This window comes from Zalophus californianus, chromosome 15 (genome assembly GCF_009762305.2).
Source record: "Zalophus californianus isolate mZalCal1 chromosome 15, mZalCal1.pri.v2, whole genome shotgun sequence".
Classification (NCBI taxonomy): domain Eukaryota; kingdom Metazoa; phylum Chordata; class Mammalia; order Carnivora; family Otariidae; genus Zalophus; species Zalophus californianus.
Window position 1 is genome coordinate 7,232,839 of NC_045609.1, and position 21,589 is coordinate 7,254,427.

The 21,589-nt window shown below is 43.0% G+C and overlaps 1 protein-coding gene across 2 annotated transcripts in view; it reads left to right on the forward strand.

Moving 5' to 3' along the window:
- Nucleotides 1-6,762, forward strand: part of MINPP1 (multiple inositol-polyphosphate phosphatase 1) — a 46,609-nt gene extending 39,847 nt beyond the window's left edge. Inside the window, exons 5-6 of one of the 2 annotated variants that reach the window (XM_027596560.2) lie at nt 5,351-5,720; nt 6,166-6,762. In XM_027596560.2, coding sequence (XP_027452361.1) covers nt 5,351-5,720; nt 6,166-6,237 — 442 coding nt within the window. In that variant the 3' untranslated portion in view covers nt 6,238-6,762. Of the gene's footprint in view, nt 1-5,350; nt 5,721-6,165 lie in introns of those variants that run through there. The other variant, XM_027596561.2, reaches the window with a different exon arrangement.
- The last annotated feature ends 14,827 nt before the right edge of the window (nt 6,763-21,589 follow it).

Sequence of the window (21,589 nt, forward strand, 5' to 3'; positions counted from 1 at the left end):
GATGGTAACACCCAAGTCCTAGGATAAAGTGGCCGTAACACTTCCCTGGGGCCACAGTGGGCTGCATTTCTGCTGTAAGACTTCCTGGGAATGCATTTGTCACCCTGCTCAGACCCCTCTTCCTCCGCAGAGCATGGCCAGTTCCTCCCAGGACAGGAGGGCTTGCTCTCCTGCCCGCCCTCCCTGGGTTCCCCTAATATTTACACAAGTGCTAATCTGTAAGACCCAGGAATAGCTTTTATTTGTTTTTTGTTTGTTTGTTTGTTTCTTTCACCTTACCACCCTTCCAAAAACAAAACAAAACAAACCAGCATGGTACCTGGCACTTGGCAGGGAATGATTCGACCTTTGGCATCTAAACAAGATCACCAAATGGATCTTTGCTCCTCTTTGTTCTGTTTTGGAGAGTTGGGTGCATCTGTTTTGTGCGAGGCCTTGCTGTGTGAACACGGGCAGCACCAGGCAGCTGCTTCCTCTGAAGTTGTTAAGAGCGCCTGCTGTGTGTGCGAGGCACAGAGGGGAAGCATAGACAGAAATGATCACCAGTGAGACTGTGCTCATTTCTCCTTTGTACTGGGTATTAGCTCATAAACCTAAAATATTTTTATCTGATTACTGCAGAATATCCAACCTACAAATACTTGTAAGTTCATTATTTTCTATAGGCACTTTTGGATTTCTAAGCAAATTACTGTTTTTAGTTTTTAAAACTGTTTTGGGGAAGGTAACATTAGTTTTCACTCCATAATCTGTAGTTATCCTTGTCTTAAGTTATTATTATTATATTGGGGAATTTAACCAGACCTTTAAAAATACAATTTTTTGTGTTGCCAGCTTCTGTAATAAAGATTGATCTGTGTAGGAAGATAGTAGTCCTAGCATTTATTTAAAGATTAGACTTTTTCTTACTATTTGCCTAGAATTCTAAAATTAAAAATTTATTGAAGTATAATTAACATGCAGTGTTATTACTTTCAGGTGTATAACATATTAATTCAACAATTCTATACATTACTCAGTGCTCACCATGATAAGTGTAATCACCATCTGTCACCAAACATTATTACTATCTTATTGACTATATTCCTCATGCGGTATTTTTTATCTCCATGGCTTATTTATTTTGTAACTGGAAGTTTGTACCTTTTGGTCCACTTTATCTGTCACATCTGTAATCCCCAGCCACCTCCCCTCTGGCAACTAACTACCAGTTTGTCTCTGTATTCAGGAGTCTGTGTTTTTATCTTTTTTTGTTTGTCTGTTCATTTATTTCTTAAATTTCACGTATGAGTGAAATCATACAGTATCTGTCTTTGTCTGACTTATTTCACTTAGCATAATACACTCTAGGTCCATCCCTGTGCCACAGATGGCCAGATCTCGTCCTTTTTTATGGCTTAATAATATTACATTGTATGTATACATCACATGCACATAACACATCTTTATCCATTCATCTATCGATGGACACTTGGGCTGCTTCCATATCTTGTCCCTTGTAAATAATCCTGTGATAAACGTAAAACAAATTTTTTTTAAATTTAGATATATCAAATGGCAGAAGACATTTATTTTTGCTGATACAGCTCTCTATGTGAATTAATATATAAACTTACTTGATTTCCCATGAAACTACTATTAAGCATTTTTAAAGCATAGTTTTCCTCAACTTTCTTCTCAAAAATAGCTGATTTTAACAATAAAGCAAGTCAAAAGGGAAAATAAAATTCTATATAAACCTGAAGAACCTTCAGGTTTAAAACTTAAATTTGGGTCACAACCTAATTTAATTTTCTTCAGTAGCTCAGATGTAATTACTAGAGCTTCTCATGATTTGTACATAGCCTTGTTGGTTTCTTGCCTTTCCCCCAGTGCACGTTTTTTTTATATGTGTGTTTGTTGTTTTGTATCTTTTTTTGTCTTCTCTATTTGATTGACTGTTGAGTCTAAGTATGTCTGGCTGTCTACACCACTGTCTATCCTGCGCTGTCGACACAGTACCACCAGCCCCACGTGGTTTATTCAGCACTTGGAAAGGGGGCTGGTCTGAATGGAGATGTGCTGTAAGTGTGAAGTACACACTACCTTTTGAAGACTCGATAGAAAAAAAGAATGTAAAGTAGTTCATTAATCATTTTGATGTAACTTGTTGAAACTAGACTATTTCGTATTGTATATTGTCTTACATCCTGTTCCCAGTTTGTTGGAGTTCCTCTGTCAGTTGGGTCTTTCTGTGAGACCACGGGGGGGTTGCTGCTCCCCTTCCTGACTTCTTGCCCACCCTGATGGATCTCGTAGACAGCAGTAATGGAGCATTAGGCCGAGGGTTGTGCCTGGCTTTGGGCTTGCTTCCTCCGGTGGGAGGACTTAAAATGTAAACCAGTACAGTTGACCCTCAAACAACACGAGTTTTAACTGTGGGTTCATTTACATGTGCTTTTTTTTTTTTTTTTTTTTATAAATTCACAGTACTGGGGCCCCTGGGTGGCTCAGTTGGTTAAGCGACTGCCTTGGGCTCAGGTCATGATCCTGAAGTCCCGGGATCGAGTCCCGCATCGGGCCCCCTGCTCGGCGGGGAGTCTGCTTCTCCCTCTGACCCTCCCCCCTCTCATGCTCTCTCTCTCATTCTCATTCTCTCTCTCAAATAAATAAATAAAATCTTTAAAAAAAAATTCACAATACTGTGTATTTCCTCTTATGATATTTTTAATAACATTTTTTATAACATCTTTTCTCTTTATTGTAAGAATTCAGTATATAATACATAAAACATTCAAAATATGTGTCCATCAACTGTTTATGTTATCAGTAAGGCTTCCAGTCAACAGCAGGCTGTCAGTAGTTAAGTTTTGGGGGAGTCAGAATGTTCTACACAGGGGCGCCTAGCTGGCCTAGTCCATAGACGGTGCAACTCTTGATCTCAGGGTCATGAGTTCGAGCCCCACATTGGGTGTGGAGCCTACTTTTATACACAGATTTTTGCCTGCACAGAGGGTTGGCGTCCTTAACCTCCTCATTGTTCAAGGGTCAACTGTATTTTTACATTACTTACTTTCTTTAATTTGTGTTACTATTAAATTCCAATATATTTACACTATGACAGTGGTGTTGTTAGCTTTGACTTGCACATACTCAAAAGCATAAAGGCAAGGCAAGTAATGAATGAATCCACTCTTGGTTAGACAGTGTGCTGTATGTCCTCTCTGGAGTAACCCTTATTCCTGTTCAGCTGGTTATTGCTTTATGGGAGTATATGTTGTCAGATCTTTCAGGGTCTCAGGAGGAGTGAAAAATCTGGCTTTTTAAGAATCTGAAATCACCCTATCTTTGTATACTGACAAATACTGCAAAATTTAAAAATAGTTACATGGGTCAAACCAAATATAATTGTGTTCTGAATGATACTGCTTTGTAACTTTGGGCCTAAGGGGATGCTTCTAGGAAATAAATACAGGTTTTATTTATTTATTTATTTATTTATCAAAGATTTTATTTATTTATTTGACAGAGAGAGACACAGCGAGAGAGGGAACACAAGCAGGGGGAGTGGGAGAGGGAGAAGCAGGCTTCCCGCGGAGCAGGGAGCCCGATGCGGGGCTCGATCCCAGGACCCTGGGATCACGACCAGAGCCGGAGGCAGACACGTAACGACTGGCCGCCCAAAATACAGATTTTAGATACTTTAAATGACCTAATTAGGATATCAGTTAAGAAGAGGGGTTTACAATCACCTGTTGTGAATGGCTTTAAAATTTCCCTTTTAGAGAATATTAATCTATAGAATAGTGGATGATTATATAATAGTATGTTATTGCTTCTGTGTATTTTTTGAGTATGTATTTCTAGTACTCTATGTTTTTATTTTTTATAGGGATGTTTTTCCGCTCCCTATTCTTCTGTTTACTTTTCTGTTGCTCATTTTAATGTGAATTTGGTTTCCCTGAACATTTAGAAGAAGCCTCATGTCAGATTGTTTTCTAACCTCATGGAGCTCTTTCTGGTGTTGTGTGTGTGTGTGCTGTTCAGAAGTCTGCTGGGTTCCTTTCTGACATTTTCTGGCTCTGGGCCCCTCCCCTGACTTTTATGCCCACCTGCTTTCCCCTTGGTCTTTACTGTCCCTGTCCAGCTCAGTGTTGAGCGCGCTCCCAGCAGTTTCTCGTGTCTGTGGCCTCTGTCCTGGAATGGGGCCTTGGAGTGGCTGTTGTGAGAGTTCACAGGGGCTAGATTTCTGCACCACAGGAGAGGCCTGTGCTAGTCCTCTCTTGCACTCACCAAATGAATATTAGATCTCTCAGCATGCTGTGTGGCTTCCCTCTGCGTTCTTCCACGTGGACACCGATACTAATATTCAGGTCTTGAGGCCCTTGGTGATTCACTGAGAAAACTTTTCCGTACAGTTATTTGTAAATGTTTCCCTTGGGTTTTGGACCTGCTCTCTAGTTCTGTCTGTCTTTTGTGGGGACTCTGCTGCCGATTCTGCTGTCCTCTAACTTGGTTAGTCTCATGTGTGGGGTGGCAGCAAGAAGTCAGACAGTCACTTGTATTTGAATAGATTTACAAATTATGTTTAAGAACAAAGTCATATTCTTCCTATTAAGGTTGGGGGAAGACTAAGTTTTTTGCTGCTGCTTATTTTAAAAAAGCCTTTACCAAAAAAAAAAAAAGACAGAAAACTTGCAACTAAAGAAAGGTGACTTAGCTTGTAGTATTGAAAGCTGTTGTACTTCTGGCGTTATGTAAACTCTGCTCTCAACCACAAACACAGTAAAATCAGCTAGAATAGGTTGCATCCCTCCTGTTTTGTGGCTCTCTTCCAAATTCAGTGCCCAAGTCAGGTCTTTTAAAACATTGAAGGATTATATGAATTACCTTGGTTCTAACTAGGTTCTAACCAGGAAATTTACTGAATATTGCTTGTCCTTATTTCCTAGATACAGATAAAATAGCATTTGAAGTTCACTCAGAAGACCTCCCTAGAATAATTGATATTGACTAAAGGCCAGTTTGCTCAGTTTCATTCATGGAAAAGCAATACAATTTTGAAATACGTATCTGCTTCAAGTTCCTTAACCTCCTAATAAAAACTCTCTTCTCTCTGTGAACTTAAAGAATAGCAAGTGTGCAGTGTTTTAGATGGATTTGCAATACCACAGTGATCCTGAATTTGGAACTTAACTTTGAGTATAAACAGTTCAGTTCTTTGCCACAGAGAATTTTAGCCATATTGTTGAGTTGTGTATATAAAGATTTAAAAAAGATGAGAACATTGTACACTGCTTCTCACTACCGTAGCTACTGTCTTCCATGACATGAATCTGTATACATATTTTCTCTCCATTTGTTTTTTAAGGTCTCAGCCAATTTCCTCTCCAGTCATCCTTCAGTTTGGTCACGCAGAGACCCTTCTTCCACTGCTCTCTCTCATGGGCTACTTCAAAGATAAGGAGCCCCTAACAGCTTACAATTACAAGGAACAATTGCATCGCAAATTCCGAAGTGGCCACATTGTGCCCTATGCCTCGAACCTAATATTCGTGCTTTACCACTGTAAAAATGCTAAGACTCCCAAGGAGGAATTCCGAGTGCAGATGCTATTGAATGAGAAGGTGTTACCATTGGCTCACTCACAAGAAACTGCCTCCTTGTACGAGGATCTAAAGGACCACTACAAGGACATCCTTCAGAACTGTCATACCAGTGAAGAGTGCCAGTTACCAAAGGTGAACAATACGTCTGACGAGCTATGAGTAACTGGAGAACGTTTTTCATTCATCGGGGAGTGATTCATAGGGAGTGATTACATGCTTGGAATAGGTGGGCAGTCCACGGTTACAGAAAGCTTTCACAATACTTGAGTATTTCTGTCTTTTCACAGAAAAATGTTGAATTTCTATTTGAATCCGGACATGGGTGTGTAAGACACTATTCTTCACTGGGCAGCTCTCTTAGAAAAAATTCTACTTAGAGAAATAGCTGGTACTGCAAACATTTACAGAAATTAAGATCCTGTTTATTTAAGAAGTCTCACACTGAGATAGAATATGATTTCAAAATGATACTTGAAAGTGCTGGACTCACAACGTATGTCATTTGGATGATCATGAACTTGACGGGACTAAGCGTAGCGACTTCCGGTTGTGATGCCTTTCTTCGTCTTTCCCTCAGGTGGCAGTTCTGGTATCTTCGGTCTTCAGAAATAGTGTGGGGCCCGGGACTGTTGCTTTGGAAGAAAGCTGACCTCTCTCTAGTTAAGAATTTGAAATAATACTAAGAAACAGAGTGTGATTTTCAAAGGACACCTTCACTGAATGAAGACAAAAAGTATAATAAAATAGATATTTTTGTTAATAGTATTTATAAAGTATTTGAACACTTTTTCGATAGTTCCTTTTAACCTCCTAGTAAGTCTTGCAAGGCCTTTCCTAAATTATTATCCTACCTGTTTTACATTTATAACAATGCAAGGACAAAGACGACCATTAGCAACAAGGAAGACAGAATCAGAGTTTCTTAAATCCATTGCTTCGTGATTTTTTTCACTCTGTCACTTTGCTTCTATTTTTATATTTTGCTATTATGTGAAATGTATCTTTTGGTTATTGCTTTTCCATTCTTTTTTCTTTTTTTCCCCTAAGTAAAGACTTTATCCTGATAGCTTAGTTTCACAGATCTGAACCCATTTCAAAGAGATACTTCTGAGTTTTGTCAAATGCCGTGAAAGTGTTTGCTATAATAATAAACAGAATTCTTGTGGCTTTACTATCAGGTCTTTTCTGCTGTGTTGATATACAATCAGTAATTGATGGTGAAAGGTTGGAACTTCAAGCAGCTTTGGCAAAATCAGGCTACATATAAGGCAATTTTCTCCTATTAGAAATTTCCTCAAGTAAATTTCCACTTCTTTAAGAAAAATGGAAATACATTTTATTAAAAATCTAAATAAGAAATATCACAACTATATACTGAAATTATAAAAGATGCATGTATCATCTGTTGATCATTGATCTTCAAATGAATTGCATCCATAAAATAAGTCATTAGCTGGGACATACTGCTGATGCACCAATACACTGCTGATGGTTCCTGCAAGGGGCTGTTGTTATCTTACTTTTTCTTTTTCTTTTTTAATTTGTAAATGGCCGGAGAAGAAGAGAATAATATAACAAGCATTCATATGCATCATTCTGTTTCATCAGAATAACATTGTAACATGTGACTTAGATCCAAGTAATAACAGTTGAGGTCTTTCTTGTGTTCTGTGCCTAGAGGTAACCACCGACATAAAATTCAGTATTCATTCCATTGCATGCTTGACTCTGGAAACTTACAGTATTGTGGGGATTTTTAAATTTTCTGTAAAATAGCCATTCTTGAATATCTTATTCTTGAATGAATGATTTATTTCAACTGCTGTGTTTTCTTTTCAGGACTTTTCTTGATCCAGATCATTTGTCACAAATTAATATTGTCAGTCAATACTTGTTGAGTACTTTTTATGAACAAACATTAGACTCAGTCTATAGGTGTATAAAATTGGATGAATCTTGTTCTTTCAAGGGGGTTATCTCAGAAGACCTTAAAAAAACAAATTTACTTGGTGTCTGACACATTGACTAAATAATTTTTGATTCACAAACTTCTCCTAGACTATGAAAGTTTTATAGGAAGTATTTAATTCTATTGTTAAAATAGGACCATATAATCATCTTGATAGTATTTCAGGATGGGAGGGCAAGTGTGGTCCATTTTTGCTAATACTACCGAGATTGTGTTATTATTCTGGTGCTATGAGTCCCATTTAGGATATGCCTGAAACTGGAGAATTTCATGATAAAAACTAAAGGTCTTCTCTAGGATAGGATATATAAAAAGTTGAACATCAAAAAATTATCTTTGGCTAACAAGAGTTCATTCAGACTAGGTGACCGAATCACTCAGTTAAGCCAAACTTAAGTGACTGTTTTTTCTGACATTTTTATCACTTAAGAAACAGCCCATCGACATTAGCCATTTTTTGTCTAATGTACAATTTGATGTGTGCAGTGCATTGTACTCACTTTTTTATAGTCATGTTCTCATTTTGAAGTTTCTGCTCTCCAATACATAATCATTCACTTGATACTAATTTTGTGTATAGTCTTGATCATAATTTTAACACGGAAAGCAAAACTCCACTTGTGAAGAAAAAAGACCTGTTTTTTTTTTTCCAGGCATAATCAACTTTTATATCTTTATTAGATTGCTTTCCTTTTGTAAACCACAGAACTGATGCATGCCCTTACATACTTGGGAGTCACGTACAACCAAACCAGAACATATTTCTCTAAGGGTATTTCATGTGGTGTTCATTAGTGATCCTTGGAATTCGGACTGTCCTCTGCCATATGGAAGCTGAAAATAAATACTTGCGCTACCATACAATTTGCCTGTATTTAGCTGTCCTGAACTTACTTCCCAGCATGACTGTGTCTTCTCCTGGTAATTCTTTGTCTCTCACTCCCTTAGCATTTCCTTCCACTCACCTCGAAGCCCAGTCCACTCTTAAGCACCTTCACATTAATCTGTTAAGCTGTTTTTATTGTGTGTGTGTGTAGTTGGTATTTTTGAGAAAATTCCACAGCCGCCCCCCCGCCCCCCCGCAGATGTCATGTTCTTCTCGTTAAAAGACTTGTAGTTTGAGCTTCCTATCTGGCAACGTGGGAAGAGGTTAACCTTTAGAGCTTTAACAGTTTCGGCCGCCTGGCTGGCTCAGTCCATGGAACATGTGACTCCTGATCTCGGGATCGTGAGTTCTAGTCCCATGTCGGGCATAGAGTTTACGTCAAAAACAAAAAAACAAAAACTCTCATTACTGAAGTAATACATTTTAAGATAGAAGGATTCTTCATTTTTATTCTAAAACTAGTCTCAATTCAGCAACTTCCATGTACTATGCCCAGATTCTAAGCCATTATTTAGACCCAAGCCATTCATGTACACCCTTTTGTTTGATGAACTGGGAGAACAAATATTTGCTCATTAAAATGATGGCCTTCTAAAGTAAATGATACTCCTAGTATAATGAGAACATGCTGTTAGAATATTGTACATGATATCTGAAGTAGCTAATATGGAAAAATGAAGCTGGGATGAAAATCTGTAGATTATCTCTGCTTTTTTCATTAGAGTTCATCCTGCCAAACTTGGTTCTGATTGTCTTTGGACCAAATATGAACAATATGGGTGGTTTGGGAAACTTTTTCAACAAATACTCTGTCAAACAAAACTCCAGTTTCGATATAAATGATACAACTATATACTGGGAAATATGTCTTTGGATACATCCAGATGAGGCAGTTCTGTGTAATTGCTCAGAAGCATTCTTCCGTGGAGAGAGGAAGGACACCAGTTTTTGCTCTTCCCCTGAGAGACCAGCATTAGTCTCTTTTCCTTACAATTTCTGTCCTTGCCCTTGCCTTCCTGAGGAGGTGCGAACCCCGGTCTTGGTGTGGGACAAGAGGGCGCTCTTCCTGTCTGCGGCACTGCTCCCTGAAACTGGCTGTCACTCTTTGTGTTGGGGAGATGAGGAGGAGAGCCCGGTTTTCTAGCTTGACTGTTTTTGGTAGTTTTGTAGTCTCCTCAACCAGGCCCGAGTCCTGTCCACAGTGGGGAAAAAAGCAATTGGGCTTCACAGATTCTCTCGCTACTTCCCTGCTGATGATTGAGCGTTTGGGGGCAGACGATTGAAGGAGTGAATGAGAAACCATCCCCTGCCTCTTCCTTGCTGAGGGAGAACGAGGCCACGAAACTGCCAGGCACGGATAGGGAACCAGAAGCAGCTGGGATCCTGCAGGAGCCGGCTTGCAGGTCTCCAGGCCTTTGTCGTACAGGAAATGGAGGGAAGCCGCCAGCACCGGGAGCTCTTTGAGACGGGTGGTGCTGCTTTTTGCCTCAGTCACCAGCTGGAGGGAGGAGATTAAGTAGAGTGCTTGCTTTTCAGTCTAGCTGTTCTCAGTCTCACTCTTGAAAAAATAAAAGCCTAACCAGAAGACTTCCTTCCAACCTGTGGGCGCTATATGAGCTTCAGAGAGCTGTTTTTGTTTGTTTTTAACAGGACTAAAAACTCTGGTTATGGGGACGCCTGGGTGGCTCAGTCGGTGAAGTGTCTGCCTTCGGCTCAGGTCATGATCCCATGTCAGGATCCCGTGTCCCATGTCAGGCTCCCTCTTCTCCCTCTCCCTCTGCCCCTTCCCTGTGCTCACACTGTCTCTCAATAAAATATTTTTAAAATAAAAACAAAAGCTCTGGTTATTAAGGATGTTACAAGCACCACCGTAGATAAAGGGCCATGCATTTGTTAGTATTTGCCCAAATATGGATTTGTCATGTCTCATCTTTGGAGAAAAATCATCTCCTGTTACAAAGTCATAATGTAACAAGATACTTGATAATTATCAATGTACCTGCTGTTAACTAGGTTCCCTATAAAATCGTGTGTAAAATAGTCATTGCCATTGGGTGAGGGAAATGTCTACACCTACCGTGTGCTACAGAATGTGTTTCACTGTGGCCCCACCTAATCTCCCTTATGGACTGTGAAGTCGGTAATGTGAAACCCATTTTACAAATGAAGAAATGAGGTTGAGAATGAAAGTGTCTTTTTTTTTTTTAACACTTCACTATTCAGATGTGTTTGTTCTATCAGTGATAAAGTGGAATTTTGACCTAGTTCATATGGGGCACCCTGGGTGTGCAGTGAGTAATGCACTCTGATGATAAACTACATAAATCTTGACTCTGCTCACCGGTGCAGTAAAAATGCTTCCATCCTTTGTCCTCTGTAGCCATAGGCTGTAGCTGCTGAGGTCAAGAAGTTGTACACTCAGCAGGAACAAAAGGGAGACAAAGTGTCATCCAAGTGTTTCACATGACCTTCCCCCAAGACAAATCGCTTCCTTCTTTCTCCCCAGGCTCAGATGCCTGCACCACGCACCTGATGTAAAGGCTTTCCAAGTTAACCAGGAGGGGCAGGTTAATTGCTTGTGGTATTTACAAACCATCCCTTAGAATTGTATTTGTAGTATTTCAAAGCACAGCACAATCCAGACCATGCTGGAGATTCTAGATCCTTTCGGCTCCAAGATAATGGGAATGATAGTTATAATGTGTGCTTATTCTCCCTTCCATTCCTTCATTCAGTAAAGCAGCCACTTCTGTGGGCTCTTAGAGCCTCACTCCCATAACTCACCCCTTGAGTCCATAAAGCCAGGCTCATTGAGCACACCGCAGTGGCATCTGACAGATGCCCCACCAGATATTCATGATGATTTCTAAGGGGGGGTGAAAAAGGCAAGAGTTTACTGCGAGTTGAGTATGCTGTGCCCTATCCATGATCTCTGTCCCACGCCGTCATATAAATGTTCCATTTTGATTCCCATTGCAATGACAGTGTGGGTTATAGCAAACACCGCATGACTACCCATTTTTTTTATGTCCCTAGAGCCCCGCTGCATACGAGGCATTGCTAGAAAGTATTTCCCCATCTGAGGCCCTGAACACAAAAACTTGATCTCCCGGGGATGACCACTTGAAGCTTAGCCTGCAGACCAGCAGTGTTTGGCATCATCTGAGAGTTCGTGCACTGATGAGTGGGATTTTCCTATACATCTGCTGCTAATTCATTTTCCTGAATCTCGGCTACGGAAGCGGGGGATGCAGGGGGAGGAGTTGGTCGGACGGGCTGTCCCTTGCCCTTTGTGAGCTGTCCTGATTCAGTTCCAGGCCCCATGTTCGTCTGGACCTTCTGCTTCCTTTACGCTTTACGTTCCTCTTCTCCTTGGTATGGATTTTTATTCCCAGGACGTTCTCCTCTAAGCGGGGCCATGTTCTAGAAGGGAGTGTCAACAGGGGAGATTTGAGGGTTCACAGGGCCCCTGCTCAGCCCCTTTCAGAGCTGAAGGTAACCCAGCTATAGTCTGGCTGCTGTGGGATTTCGGGCCCCTGTGCTTTCAGTGAGTAATCGTGGGTGATTCCAGGCTCCCCCCTTCCATCAGCTGCCCCATGGCTTCCCACAGAGGTGACACTCATATGGTATGGGCCTTGGGTGGTTTGTCCCACCGTCTCACTTTGGGGAGCTCTTGGGGATACTTCACCAACTTGTAGATGTCTGTGGGGTGTTTGGTTTTATAATTTTTGCTGCTCTGTGTTTATGGGAGGCGATGGGTTGGGGAAAGTTAAGAAATTATGCCATCATTTGGCATCTTCTCAGATTCTTTCCATGTCTTTTAGAGGGTCACCACCGTTCCTATCTCTTCTTTTTTGAAGTACTTGTTCATATACTTTGCCCAAAAGTGGGTTGTCTTCCATTTACTGAGATGTGTAAGGAAGGGTTCTTTATGTAATCTGGATACAGATTCCTTATCAGATGAATGTTTTGCAAATATTTTCTTCTGGTCTGTGGCTTCTTTCGATCAACACTATGTTGTGAGGTTTATTGGTGTTTCATGAGTTGTGGTTCGTTCACTCTCACTGTATTATATTGTTCATGAATATACCATAATTTACCCATTCATCTTTTGATGGACATTAGGGTATTTCAAGTTTCTGGCTACTAGCGTGGTGCTGTTATTAGCGTTCTCGTGCCTTTAGTGAACATACATATGCGTTTCTAAATCTGTATACAATTCCATTAGGAGCGGAATTACTAGGTCATAGCGTGTGCATACATTAGGTTTTGGTACTCACTGCTAAACATTTTTCCAAAGAAGTTGTACCAATTCACACTCCTGACGACTGTATGTGGAAGTGCCATTTGGCTGACATTCTACTTGGTTTTACCTGTCTTTTTTGCTTGAACCATTTTTGTAGTGTGTTATTTCATTGTGGTTTTCATTTGAATTTCTTTTAGATAATTAATGAAATTGAGCACCCTTTCAAATGGCCATTACACAGCTTCTTTCGTGACATGCGTGTTTGAATCCTCTCCGCCTTTTCCTGTTGGATCGTCTGCCCTTTTCTTTTGTTGATCTGTAGATTCTGATAGCTTTTAGGGTTTTCTCTCTATCCTTGATATTCTGAAGTGTAAGTGTGGAGTTGCCTTTGTTCTGTATGAGAGGGTAGACCTCAAAGCTCATGTCTTTTCCCAGCTCTGGAAACGTCTTGATTTTTCTCTCTTTAAATATTATTTCTCTGCCATTTCCTCCATTCCCATCTACTGGAACTCCTGTTAGATGTGTGTGGGATCCTTTCCATCTCTTCACCTTTAAATTGATCCCCGAGCCTCTTCACTACTTTCTATATATTTTTAACCCTTTGTCTCTCTATACTGCTTTTTGATTCATTTATTTTTTAGGGAGGGAAAGAGGGGGAGGGGCACAGGGAGAGGGAGAGAGAGAATCATAAGCAGGCTCCATGCCCAGCAGAGCTGACGTGGGGCTCGATCTCACGACCCTGAGATCATGACCTGAGCCGAAATCAAGAGTCTGATGCTTAACCAACTGAGCCACCCAGGCGCCCCTCTCAGTAACTGCTTTCTGAGTAATGTTCTTACTACTCCAATCTGGTGAGGGGTGACGTGGTTTTTGTTTGTTTGTTTGTTTGTTTTTAAATTCATGACTGCTATTTAAAAAACTTCAGTGATTACTTAAAAATAATTTCCAGTACTTCCAATTGGTTGTTTTTCATATCCACCTGTTTTATTTCTGTGTTTTATCTTCTTTCGTTCTCTTAAAACTGAAGGTTAATCTTCAGTTTATCTCTCTGGTCATTCTGAACATTTATTTTAAGTCTTTGTCAGCCTGTAGCATAAAATTAATTTTCACTTCATCCTGAATGAATTCATGTTCGCATTGTTGATTTTAGTTATTTGTTTTTCTTTTCCTAGCATTAGGTTCCTTTTTGGAAATGGGCTTGGCATAGAAGTTGTGTGTGTTTCTGCCTGCTTTGTCTCCTTCTCTTCTTTCAGTCTTTCTGTCCTCACCTCAAGTTGCTGCAGCAGAGGTTCCCAGTCCCAAAGCACATCTTTTTTTTTTTTTTTTTTTAAAGATTTTATTTATTTATTTGAGAGAGAGAGAGAGAGAGAATGAGAGATAGAAAGCACGAGAGGGAAGAGGGTCAGAGGGAGAAGCAGACTCCCCGGCAAGCAGGGAGCCCGATGTGGGACTCGATCCCGGGACTCCAGGATCATGACCTGAGCCAAAGGCAGTCGCTTAACCAACTGAGCCACCCAGGTGCCCCCCAAAGCACATCTTATAACAATATTTGGGGGTGTGCTGTATCACTGAGCCACTCCTGGTGCTCAGCCTTGTCCTCCCGATTCCCGGGGCACATTGCCCCCTGACCCCCTGTTGGCCGCTTCCTCTTAGGCCATGTCTCCTGAGAGTGGGTGTGCAGCGGTTGATTTCATCCTTTGAAACCCCAGACCCTGGTTTCAAGCAGTAAATCACTAATCTCTCATCCCATTTGGAACATTTTTAGTCCCTGTTAAATCTCGGAGGTTGTGGGCCCCATCACTTGTGCTGCTTCCTGGTCGGGAGCAGCAGCCCCTCTCACTGCTCCATGCGACTCTTCTCTTCCAGTTCATGGGATATGTAGTCTGTGTTTGAGGCCTTCCCGTCTTGTCTTTTTTTAATACCGTATTATTATTTGAGCAGACGAGGTGTGTCAAGGTAAGGACCTACTTACTGACCATCTTGACCAGAAATCCAATTACTGTGTATGTTTTTAATATTGGTGGCTACTTCCAAACATGGGGAAAATTATCGAATTTCTCCGCACTCCGGTTTATTCAGATGTAAAACAAGGCTTTTGGGGGCGCCTGGGTGGCTCAGTTGGTTGAGCGTCTGCCTTCGGCTCGGGTCATGATCCCAGGGTCCTGGGATCGAGCCCCGCATCGGGCTCCCTGCTCCGCGGGAAGCCTGCTTCTCCCTCTCCCACTCCCCGTGCCTGTGTTCCCTCTCTCGCTGTGTCTGTCTCTCTCTGTCAAATAAATAAATAAAATCTTAAAAAAAAAAAAAGACTTTTGGACCAAGTCCCTTAAAGTCCATTCTACTTCTGAATTCTGTAGTTTATGTAACCTATAGCCTATGATTGTGTCCACGTTCACTCGGACCATTTGTAGTAGGGTGGACTTAGAACCCATGGCTTCTGCCTTCTGGCTCAAGAGTTGTTGCTGCCCTAATTCCAAACAGAAAACCGGATAAGGTTCCAAAAGTAGAACCTCTCTGATGCAAAAGTTGATTTTAATACAAAGAGCGAAGGGCGGCCACCGAGAAAGAAGCTTTTTAGTGTGGTTATTACAATCTCAGAAACCTGGGAGCAGTCATCAGGGTGAGCGCCATGTCTGGAGCAGAGGTAGGTGGAAGAGGGGCGATTGGGGAATGGGTGCCTCTTAGGTCGTAAAAACAGTTACAGCTACCCCACCATCAAGGAAGTAGGGCCTGGCCAAAAGTACCTGTGCCTGTTCATCTACCGACGAGACAAAGTTTTTAAAAGCCACAAAAACGTGAAACTTTCAGAAAACTGATGACATTTTTTTCAGCCAGTTCAAGAAATCCAGGCTCTGGTTCTGCCATGCTAGCAGCTAGTTGGTAGAGTAGCTGAAGGCCCGGGTCTGTGGACGGTGGGAAGGCTGTGTTGTGTTTGGGGACAAAACCAAGGCACTAGACTGAAGTTCAGCCCCTGGGGTCTCCTGTGATCTCTGCCACTAAGTAGCAGTGTGTCCTGATACCTTCGCATCTCACCTGCTTGTCTCCTCTGGAAAAGGAAGAGAGACACTATGTTAGTAATAGACCAAGCAAGAAAACACCTATACCAGGAGATTGGGGCACGGGAGGGGGAGGGGTCCTTCTTCCTCTGTGAATTCTGTCCTTTGTTTGTTAAGCACAAAGGATCCTGGTCAACCAAATTAGTTCAATTTCGAAACCCCGGAAGTAAAAAATATAAGAAGATGTTACTAGAAGTTGATTTAATTTTTAAAGGTGGTGAGGGTAAGTGGATGGGAATTCCAAGGAACAACTGTAAAGGCTCTGTTGGCGTAACCAGTGATCTGGGGTTGGCCTGGAAAGGAAGCATCTGGTGCGGGCATCTTGTTGTTGTCTCTAGCACTTGGGCCTCCACTCTGCTCACCACGCTTGAGTGGATTATGACTGCCCTCAGCTAATCCTAAACTAAACTCTTCCCGCTTGTGATGTAAAGCAACCACATCATTTCCCAAAGCAAACAAGTATAGGATTTCCCCAGTCCAGACCAAATGCTAATTTTCTCCTTTCGGCCTAACGACAGTCCAGCGACAGGAACGTGGGGTCCGTGATTACTCGGGACTGAGGGGGAGCACTGCGGCTTGAGTTACACAAGGAAAGAGGCTTCGTGAGAGCAGTCCCCACTGGGGTCAGCAGGACCCCTGCTTTCTGAGCTCAGAATGTGAAACCAGAGGAAACGGCCAAAAACGTCTGTCTCTTGATGCCTTCCGTGACTTGCTATAGCTCCGGAAGCTTAAACCTCCCTTCTGCCAGCTCTCGTCCCCTCTCTCACACCCTGTCCCCAGCATAGGTCAGGGTAGAGGGCAAAGCCATTGACAAGGGAAGGAGTTAAGCTCTGAGAGTAGAGGGCAGGCTTGAAGGGAACGGGGTCAAGGGCCTCTTTAACTCTGTAACTAGTTGACTTCTAAACTAGGGGGTGGGGGTGGGGAGGGGGCTTTGGCATCTGGAACAAGTGCCTACCGTATCATAGGGACTCAATAAAATACACGTTGAATGAACTGAGTGAGTTAACCTTCTGAGCCAGGTGTGGTGGTTGCACTGGACTTGTGACTTTTCCTCTGCTGGGGTAAAGGAGGAAGCCTGGAGCAGCTGAGGGCTAGGTGAGGGACACATGCTCTTCTGAATGTGTTGCTTCTTTGCTGACTCACACTCCTTTTTCTGGGCTATTACTGTGGTCGGATCCAGAGAAACCTGGGTTTGGGCTTTGGGAGGGGAAGGGACGCAGGAGGTCCTTTGCTCCAAGGCCACAGGCCTGCCTCTGGCCACATGAAAGGGATCTTCTGCACGGGCCAGCCCGGCTGCCTGCGGTCTACAGGTGGGGTTCCGGCCAAGGTCTTACAACGTGCATTTGCCTGGCCTTGTTTTTTGTGCTTTGGTTTCTGTTTCCCTCAAGAACCTAAGGTGGGAAGGGGAAAGAGAGAGGCATTTGGAAGCCCGAGTCCCTGTGTAAATGTGACCTACGTTGTTCATGAAAATCTGTCTGGAGGGAGCTGTGGTCTGAAGCCGAAACATCATCCACACGCGCACCAGGTTCCTGTTGCACTGATCTCAGGCATGCCCATGGGCAAAGAGAAGAGCCGGAGGGACTGACTGGTTGTGTCTGCACGGTGCTAGCCTGGGACGAAGTCACTCACCCGCAGTCCCACCTCACGATAGCCCGTGAGGGAGACACTATTATTAGTGGTATTTTACAGATGAGGAAAGTGAGCCTCAGAGAGCGGTGCCTTGTCCAAGGTCAGGGACACTGATCCCAGCAGTGGCCCCGGTGCCCTCACCCATGGTATGTGCCCCCCTCCGCTACGCACACAGCTGCCAACAGTGTACCCGCCACGGCCCAGCCTCGCCGATGCACCGCAACACACTGTCCACACCGCATGCTTGGTGTGTGCGACTCCACCAGGAGACACACTTCCTTGTGCCTCACAGTTGTGCCCTGGACATGGAGTGGCACACCGCACTGCACCAGTCATTTCCCAGGACGAGAGAATGAATTCGTTGTTTCTCTGTGTGGGTCGTTCATACATTTGTGCTTCCGCCAAAGCAGAGTTGCTCCTTAGGTCTATTTGTCTTCATAGAAATTATCAAAATCGGAGTTTGTCAGTCATTCCTCAAACACTGACTAGTTTAAATAGCTCCTTTTTGTAGCATTTACGTGTCATTTTGGGAAGGGCCTGGGCCCGTAATTATTCTTATCTGGAATATTTCAGCAAAAGAGCTACAGAAATGTGGTTGGACAACTGAAGCCCAGAGGGGGTAGGGGTATTTCTGTTCTCAGTGAAATAGTGCTTTATTGGCACTAACGTGAAGTCACTTCGGGATGACGAGCAGGTCAGCCAAGGGACAAAAAGACTGTATTTCCTTTCAGTAATCTAATTGGGTGCCCTTGGAAATCACTAGGTCTGTGCACAGAGGAGGAGGGACACAGAGAAGCCCTGTATTCACTAGAATTACCATCCACTTTTAGGTGATTAAAAAAAAAAAAAAGTCTCTGGAACATATTCAAGGAACTACTTCAAGGAATAACATCCTTCTCTGCCAAGCACGTGTATCTTTAGCATATAAAATGACTTCATTTTTCACATAAAATTGACTTTTTAAAATGACTGGCTTGGGGGCGCCTGGGTGGCTCAGTTGTTAAGCGTCCGCCTTCGGCTCGGGTCATGATCCCGGGGTCCTGGGATCGAGCCCCGCATCGGGCTCCCTGCTCGGCGGGAAGCCTGCTTCTCCCTCTCCCACTCCCCCTGCTTGTGTTCCCGCTCTCGCTGTCTCTCTCTCTGTCAAATAAATAAATAAAATCTTAAAAAAAAAAAATGACTGGCTTGAACTTTGCTAAGCTAGAAAAGTAAGGCTCAAATTCTCTTCTCCCTCCTTCCCGTCCATTATTTATGGATGTTAATTAAGGCTGATTCATTCTTAGATAGTTGTGTAATAACAACTCACACGAGTGTCAAAGGTCACAGTAAAATGGGGCCATGAAAAGAAATGTCATGGGGAGAGTTGTTCCCAAGTTCAGTGGGAAGAGATTTTGGCTTCCTTGCCATAGTTTCTAGTGTCATTCTCTGATGACACTTTTTAAAGAGAGCCAGGAGACCCATTGTTTCCCAGTCAGTCATCCCATACACACTAGCAGAGTTCATCCAAATCTGATGCCCAGGGGCGTCTGGCTGGCTCAGGTGGTTGAGCGACCAACTCTTGGTTTCCACTCAGGTCATGATCTCAAGGCTGTGAGTTGGAGCCCCGCGTGGGGCTCCGCGCTCAACGGGGAGTCTGCTTGAGATTCTCTCGCTCTCCCTCTGCTACTCCCCCTGCGCACACACACTCTCTCCCTCTCTGTAAAAGAAATAAATCTTAAAAAAAAAAAAAAGTAAATAAATCTGATGCCCAGAAGCTGTGCTTCATCCTCCAGGCACGCCTGAACGTTTCCTGAGGCTCTGCCCCCATGCGGGGCCCTGGAGAAATGACCCAGGCTCCTATCTCAGAACTCCTGGTCTTCTGAGGGAGACAGACCCTGGAGAGGCTCCTTATTGTACAAGTGCTAAAAGGGAGGCACAGAGTGCTCAGCTCTCCCTGGGATGGCCGGAGAAGCTTCCTTGAGAAGGTGACCTCTGGGCTGAGCTGTGAGGGCAGCAGCACCCACCTGGTGGGAAGGGGCAGATGCTGCCAAAAGGCTCAGCAGAGTTACGCTGAGGGAACTGCAAGAGCATGTCTATTAATCTCACAGTTATAAAATGTGAGTACTCTTTTTTTTTTTTTCCTAAAGACTTTATTTTAGGAGAGAGAGAGAGCACAAGCAGAGGGCAGGGGCAGAGGGAGAGGGAGAAGCAGGCTTCCTGCTGAGCAGGGAGCCCGATGCGGGACTTGATCCCAGGACCCTGGGATCACGACCTGAGCCAAAGGCAGACACTTAACCACTGAGCCACCCAGGTGCCCCCAAAACGTAAATACTCTTTTTTTTCTTTAAATTTGTTATTGTTATGTGAATCACCATACATTACATCATTAGTTTTTGATGTAGTGTTCCATGATTCATTGTTTGTGCATAACACCCAGTGCTCCACGCAGAACGTGCCCTCTTTAATACCCATCACCAGGCTAACCCATCCCCCCACCCCCCTCCCCTCTAGAACCCTCAGTTTGTTTTTCAGAGTCCATCGTCTCTCATGGTTCGTCTCCCCCTCCGACTTACTCCCCTTCATTCTTCCCCTCCTGCTATCTTCTTTTTTTTTCTTAACATATATTGCAAAACGTGAATACTCTGATGTTGGTCTGAACAAAACAGTCATAGCAATTACTGGTTTTCCTGAGAAGCATGAACACAGGGCCTTTGTGTTTAGGCAGATCTAGCTTCACATCCTGATTCTACCACGTACAGACTATAATTGGAGGCTCTAGCGTACTCTCTCTCTGAGCCTCAGTTTCCTTATTTGTAAGATTAGCATAACACTTCCTTGGTCGGTGGGCTTTAGGGATTACAAGAGATGGCATATGTACAGACCTCCGATGATGACAAGTAGGAATGCTGGATTTGGCAAATAAAAATACAGGATACCAGTTAAATTGGAATTTCATAAAACAACAATTTTTTAGCATAAGTATGTCCCAAATATTGCATGGGGCATACTCCCTCTCAAGAATTATTTGTTGTTTATCTGAAATTCAAACTTAACTGGGCATCCTATATTATTTTATCTAATATGATAAACTCTCATCATAAATGAACTGTAACTCAATAAGTTATTGGCATCATGAGTATTTTTTTTTTTTTTTAAATTCTGGGAAGTACTGACTTGGAGTAAGCAGGAATTTTGGGCTCTACATGATATGTGGGTGTGGGTGTATATACATGGGGGTGGGAAAACTATTAATGTAAGGAATTCAAAAGCTTCTCCAGGACTTATGAACATATGAAGAATCTTTTTTTAAGTTGGTTAACAACAGCAACAACAACAAAATCAAGATGTTCATAAGAACCATTTAAAGTCTAAAGTCCGGTCTAATAACCACACCGACGGATCCGACTTTCGGCACTTTACACCCTTGCACTTCTTAGGAAACTGGAATGCTATAGCTGTTGACCTTTTTTCAAGGCATAAAGATAGTTCCCAGGCCCTTACGGGGTTGGACTCTACATTTATGGCCTCTTTCTCCTAATCGCACTGCCGGGTCATGGCGTCCTTGCCTAATGAGAGGACAGACCCCGGCCCGCCAGCTGAAAGAGCAGAGTCTAGCCCTTCACAGGACGCCTAACTTAAGCCAGCAGCTCTGGGGAGGGGCTCCGAAGGGGATCAGATAAGCCCCCTGCCCTCTAAGAGTTTATAATGATGCTACTGAGTCTGGAAGAGGAAAGAAAGATCATCGTCACATGGAGTCACTTCTGGCAAGTAATGTCTGTTGTGGGCAGGCGAGGTTGGCTTCCACCTCCCCAGAGCCCAGCCGGTCCCTGACACACAGTAGAGGCCTCATAAACATTTCATGGGGAAATGAGTCGGTGTGGGTCGGATTCCCTAAGGACGGTCTCATGGAACAGCTGAGTCTGAAATGGGCCTTAAAGGAAGAAGATCTTGCTGAGCAGAAAATTGTCTTCATCATCACTGTGGCAGCCTCCATGTGCTATGAACCAAGCACTGAGCGAAGTAATGTGCGTAAACTCTGCTCGGACGTTTCCAGTACCCTTTAAAAGGTTAGGTCCACGTGGCCCAAAAGCCCATTTTTCTTGTGCAAATCAGCTTGAATATTTCCTTTTCAGAGAGGCCTTCCCTGACCATCCTATCAAGAAGCATTCCTTCTTGTTCTCTCTCATCCCCCTATTCCTTCAAAGCATTTATGACCACTGAAGATGAGTTTATTCATTA